At 37.6% G+C, this 12,182-nt stretch overlaps 1 protein-coding gene across 1 annotated transcript in view; it reads right to left on the reverse strand.

Annotated features, from left to right (window-relative positions):
* The window catches only part of LOC145780681 (sushi, von Willebrand factor type A, EGF and pentraxin domain-containing protein 1-like), a 38,897-nt gene that overhangs the window by 12,198 nt on the left and 14,517 nt on the right, over nucleotides 1–12,182 (reverse strand). The window contains exons 16-20 of the mRNA XM_082592301.1: nucleotides 11,791–11,967; nucleotides 9,960–10,175; nucleotides 8,158–8,346; nucleotides 5,638–5,829; nucleotides 1,294–1,500 (exon numbers count right to left, since the gene is read on the reverse strand). Of these exons, the coding sequence (XP_082448427.1) occupies nucleotides 1,294–1,500; nucleotides 5,638–5,829; nucleotides 8,158–8,346; nucleotides 9,960–10,175; nucleotides 11,791–11,967 (981 nt within the window). The remainder of the gene's footprint in view (nucleotides 1–1,293; nucleotides 1,501–5,637; nucleotides 5,830–8,157; nucleotides 8,347–9,959; nucleotides 10,176–11,790; nucleotides 11,968–12,182) is intronic.

The following is a 12,182-nucleotide window of genomic DNA, read 5'->3' on the forward strand; positions in this document are numbered from 1 at the left end:
AATTAGGGGGCCGCAATTTACTCAGAAAATGCAGTAATTTTTGCCATTTCCAATGGAAAAAATTCAATTCGATTCACAAGCAAATACCGGTATTCTTGAAGTCAGTTGCGGCTTTAGGAATTAGCAACAAGAACACATCGAGACTCAGCTCTATTTCCGAAAAATATCAGAGAAAACAAGATCTTATCCTTTTGTTATGCCACCGGACAGCACCATTTTACAGTTAATATTCATACCCAAATTTCTGTTGAACATGCGCTCAGAATACACCAAATTCAAAGTATTTTTTCAAAATTTTTTGGAGAGGCCTTCCAGACCCACTCCGTTGGGTGTCGTCTTTTCGCCCAGCGACCGTCAAACCCCCCTCCCCTTTCAAAATACTTTGCTACGCTACTAAATTGGATCATTGTCATTGGGGCCAGCAAAGCACATTCCGCACAGGCCCCGAAATACCCAAAGACCGGCACTGTCATGCTTGACCAATAACCATGCCAACTCCGTACATGGCCTTATTACCGCTGGGATGAATGATAGTGTATCCATCGAGAATGCTCTTACCAGCTCCTTTCCAACGCATTGAATTATTACCATAATGAAAAAAGCAATACGCTTTTGTTCTTGGAGGAGGTTTTCTAATTATATCCGAGTTTTGCAAGGGTTTTGACATTCCACGTTCTTATTTTGATTCTTTGGTCGGTGAGGGCAACCGCTGAATGCCCATCGAGTGTCGCCTTGTTCCCTATCGGGTAAGACACCTCTTGCATTTGACCCCTGAGATGTCTTCACAGCTGTATAGTGTTCAATCTTTTGTTGTGTATCATCATAGTTTTGTGGAAGAGTAGTAAAGACGGAAGGCTTCCGTTACTTTCCGTCTTGAGGTTTGCAGCTGGTCGGTTGTCCTAGCGCCCCAGAGTCCACCCTCAGAGCCAAGCTTCTAGCTCTACCCGAAAGTTCGTTGTCGTGTAGATAACTCTCCAGATTTCACGCACACAGAAACAAGGGAGACGCTTCTTGCGACAGCCAGTTTAAGTACGAATGAAAAAAAATCTTATATAAATTGGCGTGCTCTATACCATGCAAAGACATTGTTGACAGATTTGTCGCCGAAAACCCGATGGTAGCTTTTCCGCTAATCGTGCCGCTGTACGTGCTGGGAAAACTAACATAGACTTACTTGTGCACGTGTACAACTGTACACGTCGCCTGGTGACATAACTTACTTGTGGCCATGCAATAAAATCAATTACACACATTAAACAAAGCATGTTTCATAATTGCATGTTTCCAACTCACGTCTGGACGTGCATGTTGGAACAGCAAAGATTGGAATGTAATACCAGGCGCCATTTGTACATGTGGCAGTAGGGATTGAAATGGCATCGTTTGGGTTGGTGCACGTGTACGTGACCATGTCTCCTTCAGCGTAGGGGGGAGTGTTAGCATTGTTATCTGTTGGTCCTTGCACGTCAGGAGGAAATGTTGGTGGTGCATTATCACACGCTGAAAATGAAGTAAAGATAAGAAACGTTCTTCCAGTAACTGTTTACAAGGACAAACAATAAGTTGGAATTAAACAAAAGGTTTGTTATTATTATTCCTGCACCCTGATCATTAATTGCCGACAATTTCTGTCTGCCATATTTAATTTCGTCAGACTAATAAAATAATGGCGTAACTCACTTTTTGACGAAATTGAGATATTAGTGTTTTGTAGGTCCCTAAAATGTAACGCATCTGCCACATAATTTTCTAAGACCTACGTTAACGAGAAAGTGGTATTTTCGTAAAAATGTCAAATGGCCTAACTCAAACGCATGGCTTAGGCCAGTTTACAAATATTTTTAATCGCTTGCTGGAAATAAAGCTTTCCTCCAACAGAGCAGATGGTCAGAAGATGACGATCTAAATTGTACAGAAATAGAGCTTCCACTTCATCACAGGTCTAGACCAGGGGTGGGCAAACTACGGCCCGCGGGCCGCATGCGGCCCGCGAGACAATTTTATGCGGCCCGCCGGCACTTGCAGAAACTCTTACTCAACACTTATTGTTTTAATTAAACAGTTACTGGTAACAATAGGTTTTGTCACTTTCCTTTGCTGAAAGAAGCAAACATTTCTGGTGAACTTGCAGCAAAGTATAAAGTTCAGTTGGATACCTTAGCTATCGAATTCGGCAGAAGGTTCCAAGACTTAAAGAACCTGGAGCCGCAGTTTAATATGCTCAGCTCTCCATTCACTACAGAAGTTTATTCGGCTCCTGAGGATTTACAGCTGGAACTGCTGGACTTGCAAGCAAATAATGATTTGAAAAGAGAAATTTAAGTCAGATTCACTGCCTGACTTTTACAAGTCATTGTCTGACAATTTGTTTCCAAACTTAAAAAACTTTGCTGCTAAGTTTTCGACACTGTTTGGATCCACATACATATGCGAACAAGCATTTTCTTGTTTAAAAATAAACAAGTCGAAGAACAGGTCTTTGCTGACAGACACCAACTTGCATGATGTTATGAGGATATCTACCAGTAAACTTGCTCCCAATTTGCAGAAGATTGTGAAAAACTGTGAACAGTTGCACAAGTCTCATTAACTTTTGTGATGATGATTGCATAGCTTTAAACGTAACTGAGTGTGAAATACAAAAATTGTGTTTAATATGAATATGCGTTTATTTACACACCGGGTAAATTTTCCTACTTTGTAATGAGAGTGTGCGGCCCCCCGGCTGCAACATTTTTTCAAATGTGGCCCTCAGTAGAAATAGTTTGCCCACCCCTGGTCTAGACGAATAATTTAGCACAAAATAATCATGTTTTTTTCAATTATATGTACAGTAATCTTGGCCATTTCCAAGTAACTACCCTACTTAAATCAATCTGTTTTCTTTCTATTCCTTTGAGAAGCTTCACTTTCCTAGCACTCTGGTAGTGCGACTTATCAACTCACACTGTGATACAGGTCAGATCTTCTCAATGCCCCGTTTCTCGGAGTCTTCTTGCACCCATGGCAGGTTTTTGTAGAAAGCCATTGTTGGATGCTTAATTAATTCTCAGCTGAATATCACACTTAGCAACCTTATAAGCTCATTGCTGGTTTTTCGCCATCATTCTTGAGTTTCACTGATGGAAGAAGGAGAACATAGGAAAACATAGATCCCAAAACGTTTGAATCGACTTTTATGTGTAGGTAAATGTGCCAAAGTGGGAAAAGAGGAAAATTACGTTTCGGAGAAATTTCTCAAAACTTGCCTACTGTAGATTCCCATTACTGTAGAAAGGTCACAACGTACAGAAAAAAGAAATTCTTGTACCCTGGAACTAGCATAATCCAACTTCATCGGCAATACAAAGAGCTTGCTGAATCATCAGGAATACGATCATTGAGCGCAGCCTATTTTAGTGAAGTATTTCATAATAAGAACTTCTCCGTCTTCATCGTCGGCTCCAGCTCGTGTCCAAGCATTGGTTTGTCTTCAAATTGAATTTGGCTTTGGATGGTATGTCGTATGTGGCTTTGGAGGCCCAGTCTATGATGGAAAAGACGTGGGAAAAAGTCATTGGGAGACGATCATCATAGATCTGCCGCCAATGTGTGAAACCGGGCTGGAGGCTTCCAACTCTACCAAGCCTGCCCCCGTTACCCGTGATATCATTGCCATAGGGCTTTGTTTGGTCCAGGTCCAAATTGAGACAAAGACCATTCGCTTGTATGGTTTTTTATGGTGGTCGTGATTACGCGACGGCTATGCACACACTCTTGGCCAGCTCCATGTCCACTGCAGTCCAATAAGATCGAAACGTGAAGCTTCAGGGAAGCTGGTTGCAACGGGCTGCCGGTGCTCTGTTCATACCACGTAAGGATAAGTGCGACGTGTGTGTTTCATTCAAACACAGTAATATTACCAAGGAACAATACGATGATCATATCAAGTTGAAGAATGAAGTTTGAGATGAGAAGATGAAAACAAAGAGTCCGCTAGCAAATTAAAATCCGTATGGACAATAGATTTACAGGTTGTACTTCTGTGTCCCAAAACTAAGGCAAGCAGTATGTACTATAAAACCAAGCTGCAGGTACACAATTTTACACTATTCAATCTTGAATCAAAAAATGCCTATTGCTCTATTTGGAATGAAACAGAAGGTGATTTACGCAGTGAAGTATTCGCTTTCTTGTAGTTTAATAATTTCGAAAGGGGTAATTTCTGGAAGCCCCGGTCTGAAGGAGATAGTTATGTGGAGTGATGGATGTGGATATCAAAATAGAAACTCTAATGTCTCTAGTGCATACTGTGCCCTTGCATGGAAGCATGGCATCACTATTACTCAGAAGTACTTCGTGGCTGATCACACTCAAATGGAATGAGATATCATGCACAGTACTATCGAGCGAAAATTGGTAAACAACATTTTTACTACGAGAGATTACGAAATTATCATCCAGAATGCCAGGATCAGACCGCATCCCAACAATCTGCAGAGGATGCGACAGTGATTTTATGAAAATCGATGGAGGATGCTTGTTGAATATCAGGCCTGGAAAGAAAGCTGGAGATAACGCGGTTCATGATCTTAGAGGCCTGAATCATGAAAGCAGTGGAAAGGTATTGTACATTTGTACAAGGTCTTATTATGTGAGGATGCACAGTGAGAGGATCTGCCACAGCGGTCACAAACAAACTTAGGTGACACTGCATGTATTCCTATTTTTTCAGGCCATCTTCCAATCAAATTGAGGAAATACAATGATCTCCAATCCATGAAACATGTTATGCCAACAGGGTGCCACTCTTTTTTTGATAATTTGCCTCATCACTGATAATAGTTTATTCAGCTTGTCTTGCCAACTCTGATCTGTTTTTGGGCAAAATATGCAGTCTAGCATGAAATATAACTCCTATCGCTAGATTGGAGTTGCTACTAGGGATTTTCATGTTAATTCTAGTCGTGTTATTACTGTTATTATGTCACCATTAAAAAACTCATATTGATAAACTCAAAATATCAAATGGCCTAAGTCATGTCTGTGCATTCGGAAAATGGCCTAAATGATCCCAGCACATTATGGGATGCAAAATGAAGTAAATCAAAGTATACATGCTCATTGTACTTGTGTCTACATGCTATTTTCGTTTAACTGTACAATAAATATGATAAAAACAACCGTGTAGACAGTTTTTATCGATAATCTCAAAACAAGAAAAAATGAGTTACGCCGTTATTTTATTAGTCTGACGATTTGCTACGCTTTAACAATTGCTTGTGATGTTGAGAAAGATGTAACGTTCTTATTGGCAATGCGCTAGTAATAATTCAATAAATATTTTTTTAAATATGTTTAAAAGATATAAGTAAAAATTAAAAATATTTTAAAAAGGATTTAAGGATTTTTTGGATGCAAGTCATTCATCACTGCCCGATTTACGAACCTCAAAATGGGAATGCCAATCTCACAGCACTTGATAGCAACACAGTTCAATGGCTGCAGTGTCTGGATAAAATAATGTGACTGCTTTTCCTCATACGCAAGAAACACAATAGGTACACGTTACACATTTTTTCCAACTCAACAAACCTAACTCAACAACTCAATATTTTTAAAAAAAATTAAATTAAGACGTAGCCTCGTTAATGTTACTTTGTCTGCAAGTAGGAAGGGCTGCGTTTCCCATAACAATCATCCAGTCACCGGTGATTCCATTACATCTGTTCACCACAGTACTGCTGATTAAGAAGGCTGGTGCGCATGCATATGTAACATCTTGCTCAGGTGAATGGGCAACTTGAAGGGATGGATCGATGTTGGGTATAGTTGGTAAAGAAGGACAATCTTAATAAATAAACAAAATCAGTCAGGTTCGAAAACTGGTATAACTTATTGATAAAGCTTTCACCTACGCACATTTTAGCAATTGTAAAAAAATTCTCATTAAAATCAAATACTATCATTTTTATAGTGTTAGCTTTAAAAGTGTTTTGACTTGTAAGCCTACATGTCATTGTTTCTTAAGAAGTGTTTAAAATATTTTGATAACGACCAAGTAGCATATAAAGCTACATTTTTATTGAATTGTATCAAACCATTTAGGCTACATCACTTTAACAGCACTTAAATATTTTTTGTTCAATCTTGTAGTTCTGAAATAATGTATATCACAGAGTCATGTTGCAAAAATATGTCGCAATATCATACTAACCATTAGTTTTTATTACTCGAAAGCAGGATATTATGAAACGTACTTCTAACTATACCATGGCCACCTAAAGATACGGCCTGATTTGTCACATTTTGCAAAAAATTTTTAGGTTTTTCTAACTTTGGGCGAGCGTTTAAGTAAATTTTTCTAAAAATTAGATTTTTACGCTTTCTTCATTCTTTTCCCCAGATGATACAATAGGTTTTAACATTCTCACATGTTAAAAAACAAAGAAAATTCGACTTCGAAGATTTTAGTCAGTAAGTCAGACTGTTAATTTTCAATAACAGTCTGATTTTGCGTTTTTCAACTTACTTTTTCTCATTTGCTACTGCTTCCCCAAGGCAACAAAAAAGTTTTATGTCATTAGGAAACCGCAAAAAGTAAAAACATCTCAAAAAATGTCAGTCAAGCATAAGCAATAGCTGTAATCAAAATCTGCAAAATGTGACAAATCAGGCCGCATCTCCAGGTGGCCAACTGGCCATGACTATACACATTGAGTTTCGCTTTTAGCAGCATGATCGTTGCTTAGGCTACTTCACAATGTAGATATTAACGACCTGTTCTAGCCTGATGCTACGAGTTCGCTGTGGTAATAGCGGTTTGCACCAGCTTTCGGAACACAGTTCCCTGGTCATGTGCTATGACGATGTTGCAGTTAGTGGGTCGTAGTTTTATGCGGCACTTTTGTTTGGTATGAGGCTGCTGTCTTGAATGCTGTCTGTTGAGTTTCTGTGTTGTCAGTTGTTATTGCTGTGAAATTTTGTTGAATCAGTTGATTAATAGTTGATTCAGTTGATTAATAAGTACATTACAAGTTTACTTCATTCTGAAGATTTATTGGTGGAAAATATGGTGGAAAGTTCATTCCCAACCAACTAAATAAATAAGAAAAAAAAATTTGAAAAAATTCACCGGACATGCTGAAATCTTGGCTGAAAACTTAATCTCCAAAATATTTTTAAATGTTGTGTTTCCTATTTTAATGAGACATCTCTAATTTTGCATTACCTAATGTTGCAGTTGTAGATAGTAATTAGTTTGTTATGGTTGTTGGCTGAGGTGCAGTAGGTATAAACACAATAGTGACAACACAAAGTGTTAAATACAAGATGAAAAGTGTCCAATACAATTTCCTCTATTAAGTGCATGAAGTGTTTACTAAGGTCACGCATAGGTTAACACGGCATATAATGCAGAATAAATCAAATTTAAAAACCATGCTGCTGAGTTTGTGCGCTAAATAAATAAACTACCAAAGCAGAAATTTAAACAATAGATTGATTGCATCAAACTGCTGTAGATGGGATTTCGTCATACTTTATTAGATCGAACCCCGACTGACTTCATTTTCAATGATAACCTTTGACAAAATGTTCCAAATAAGTGGAAAAACGCTGGTCTGGAATCACCCAATTTATTAATCTATGTTGCTTTTATCTGTTAATGAACCTCTGCTGTGTTTGACATGTGTCATTTTTTTGCTGTAATAGTTAAGTAAAAACAAACGAAACTGAGTAGTGTCAAAGGCCGTTTAGTAGACTTGCTGTGTTTTGTGTGCGAGATAACAATGGTGACAAGTTGAGACTTACTGTCGTTTGAATTGGCAATAATCGTCATAATTAGCAAAAACGAATAATTATCAGTGACGATTTTTTCCCCAATCTTTAGCGTTTTGATAATGTGGATACCGACTCTAGGTGGTGTGGACTAAATAGTACGGATGAGATGTGACTGTAATTTATTTTAAACAAGCAATCTCGGTAATTCAACATTATAACCCAATCCATGCAACAGAAGCCTGGATAAAAAGAAAAAAGATAAAGAAGAGCGAAGAGAAAGCAATGCGATGACAGCATTGTAGAACAAACTGAAATATTTTATTTATATGATAGAAAAGTTGATTGATTAAAAATACAGTACATCATATATAACAATTCCAAACCATTGCAACTTACTGCACGCAGGAAAAAGTGGGTTTCCAGAGTTAAGACTCCACTCGCGGTCAGACATACAAGTTGTTTTGTACGACCTAGCTGGTGCTGGTTGAAGTTTTCCATTGCATTGATAAGTAAGTGTTGTCATTTCTGGATAAAGGATGTTTGGAAATGTGTTTCCAAATGGCAATGGCTCTGGAGGTCCACATGCTGTTAAACATAGAACTGCTATTTTAAACTAACTCGTTTCAAGTTTATTTAATTGAAGCAATTTTATTTTTTGTTTACTTAGCTTTTACTGTAAGCATAGGTTTTTGATGCTAAGTGTAGTGTTTTGCACCATCTAAAAATAACAATCTTTCTTTATTTACAACTGTGTTTAAAAATAATTTATTTAAACTCTTTTTGCTTTTAAAAGGTGTACAATAGAGTAGAATAATACTTCATTGTCAAACAGGTAAGTTAAATAAATTAAGCCTAAAGATCAAAATAGCTAAAACTGAAAAGTTCAACACAGTTCAATAAACAGGTTTTTTTTCACAACAATGAAAAAAACATATTGAACTCTTCTAAACTTTAAAAAATTAAATATTTTTAGATAAATTGAAACAATCAAAAAAGCAAATAACTGCAATTGCTCTCACATTGCATGGTTATCTCTCTTTATCTGGGCTGTTGGTAGGCCCATACTTGAATCATGCCACAAGCTTACAGTTATGGACATTCGCACATACAGAAGGCCAAAATAAAAATACATGTAGAGGCTATTTCTAGGAATCTGCAACAACTGCAGTAGCTACGTTTTAAATTGGCACATAATTTAGTGCAGCTTTTCATGACATATTGTGACATTATATAAACAACTCTGTTGTTGAATGTTCGTCGCGGTGCGAAATTTTATAAAACTACCAAGGCAGATAAGGACAATTCCCGTCAAACTTTGCAAGCGATGTATAGCAATCTTTAATGTAGTAGATACATTACATTACCATCATACGTGGCCGCAATATACAGTATAAAGTACAATATACTGTATAAAGTAGTAGTGGTCACGTGGAGCCACTCCAGTTTAATCACATTGGCATTGCCAGTGGGAACCTGAAGCTCAAACGACTGCGACCAAAAAAACCTACAGTGTTTGGTTGGCGTTTAATTTGTTTTAAACGGACTTTTAATAGAATAGGGAAACCAACATGTGTAAGACTATTAGTGATCTTCAGTAAAAAGATTTACGTTTTATTATTGAATTTAAATCAGGGATTCCCAATCTTTTTTACACTGAGGCCCCCTTTGAAAATTTTGAAAAGTCAATGGTCCCCCTATTTTTTCAACATTTTGATAAAATTAAAAAAGTTATTTCAATTAAAAAAAACTTGTTTGTACAGTAACCGGTACTAGTATTTTTATTAAATTTTAATTTATTTCTTTTGTTATATAGTGTTGGAGTGGACTTGGAGATGATAAATTAAAAAAATTATTATTTTTCAAATTTGTCCATTGCCCCCTTGAAAAAGGCTCATAGCCCACTAGGAGGCCATGGCCACCAGGTTAGGAACCCCTGATTTAAATCAATTAATTTGCAAGTCAATCTGTTCTATAACATTGCTATAGAAGCAACAAACGTTTATCGAGTGATATCAAGCAGTTTCTTTCAGACAGTAAAATCCGTCATTTTTACATTGATTTATTGTCTGCAGACGTTCAATGTAAAAATGATGGATTTTGCCATCGTCCCCTGCTTAATAGGTTCACCCGCCTAATAAGAGAATCGTCCGTTCCCGAAATGGGCGTAATTTGCGAGGACTACTGTATCAACAAATCACCTGGCACGCAAACAGGAAGAGGGTTAAGGTTCCAACCTAAAGTCCCAGCACCGTCTGTGACAACACATTGCGTAACAATGTTCTGATCAGGACGAAAAATAAAGGGAAGCGGTATGAGATTACAAGCATAAGTTAGCTGTTGACCAAACGGAAAACTCGTTGCTGAAGATCCAAAATTCCCATTTGAAATTGCTGGTGGAGGTCCACAATTTGAATCTAAAAGCAGAAACGCGTGACTCAGAAAACTCACTTCCAATTATACCACGTGTTACCAATTGTGTGAACCAAGTGCTACTACAGTAGTACCTTTACTCCAAAACGTTTTTGTATTTATCTAATAAAAAAATTGTATGAGTTAATTTTAGACTACCTTCTTCTTCTTTCGAAAGAGAAGTCATTTTTAGGCTACATTTTATCGGGATCAAATATCTGGGCTTTCTTCGAGCAGCCACTTGATGGTGGAGTCTTCTGGCGTTGATAGACCACTGATCTTGGTGGATTAAAATTTAGCAGTGGTGAAGTATACTGTACAATCTGCGGTCTGTTCCTTTGCACCACAGATGCATGCCGCAGATGCTGGTAAGCCTCACCTGTGGATCAAAGATCCGAAGCGACTAATGCCCGTGCCAGGGCGATTCAGCCGTAGTCAAGTCAGCTGACCGTCATGACTAACAACTAGCTTTAGACTTGGAAATAAATGCTGATGCTTGTGTTTATGAACTTTGTCTAAAAGTTGATATACATCTTCCAAGTTACCTTTTGAAAGCATAGATTGTTGAATTAAATGTCAAAAGTTTTGTGATGGCAGGTACTTACATTAATTTAATTGAAAGAAAGAACAAAAAGTGAAAGAATTTAACCGTATTTGCAATTATTCAGTTTGTAACTTTCAGTTACGATGTTTGCTCTAATTGAGAACAAAGTTCATTTGTGATACCTTTTCTGAATCACGCAATATACCATACAATTGCACATTAAAGTATTCGATTTTGAATGAACACTAAAAATATTACTAAAATTTCTATTTTAGGGCTGCCAAAAATATTTGTATTTTTTCAATAAATTCAGTTGCTCCTCTCCAGAAGACCTTTGCCGCAGTTTTTTTTTTTTTAATCTTCAGAAGGTTTTTATCCAAACATTGTAGATGGTTATTTTTGTTATATTATTTTTTTGAATCATACTCTCTAAGATTCAAATGACCAAAACAATGTTCTTATAGTCTAAACCAGGAGTCACCAAACTGTTTTCTCTGAGAGCCGGATCGTTGCGAGATTAACAGCTGCGGGCCGGATGCAAATTGCGAAAAGATATACAACTATTTAGAATCTCCACTGACTTGAAATGAGCACAATAAATAACAGTCAGCGGTAAAATAGCAAAGTTGTGATGAAAATCGAAAAGTTGCTGGAAAAGTTATCCCCTACTGTAATACACTGCAGGGCATCGTGCTCTTGAAAAAAACACTGCATCTTTCCAAATTTGGCCTAGGCTGTCCCCAGTTGTGGTGGCCTAATGATAAAAGAAACATAAGAAGAAACAATATGGAAAAATCATTAGCAGGTTGCGTGTAGCTCAACAGCAACGTCAGTACTTTACAAAAAGTTTGGTAACTTTTTTCCTTAACAGTTGTATAGCGCAGCTGTTATTTTCGCAGCATGTGGCGGGCCGGATGAAATCAGTTTGCGGGCCGGTTCCGGCCCGCGGGCCGTAGTTTGGTGACCCCTGGTCTAAACCATGATCTTAAAATTTAGTTTTCTAAATTGTTTCACTTAATCTTTATGGGATCATTACACTCAAAGATCTGTAATTTTTGGTATCTCCACTAACTTACCAATTCTACAAGATGGAGTTGGAAAAAGCCAGTTTCCATTCACACACTTGTTCACTGCATTGGGCGGGGAAATTGTCGCTGGAGCAGCACACGAATAAACGACAGTATCGCCATCCAGGTACGACACGTTATCTTCAACAAATGACACACCTGATCCTGCCGGCGGGGGAGCACAAGCTGAAAGAAAAAGTCTTGAATTACGGTGCTGCTCAGTGGCGTAGCGTTTTTGTGAGGGTTTATCTTTTCAAAAAATTTTAAGTATATAGTCTGCTTGCACTGAAAAACAAAACAAAAATTAAATAGTGGAGATGACTCGATTGAACTGCACTCAGGCCTTTTTCAGTACAAATGTGCTATAGTTTGCTGGAAAAAGAGAAACACCTAGAAATGGT

This window comes from Aplidium turbinatum, chromosome 12, assembly GCF_918807975.1.
Source record: "Aplidium turbinatum chromosome 12, kaAplTurb1.1, whole genome shotgun sequence".
NCBI lineage: Eukaryota > Metazoa > Chordata > Ascidiacea > Aplousobranchia > Polyclinidae > Aplidium > Aplidium turbinatum.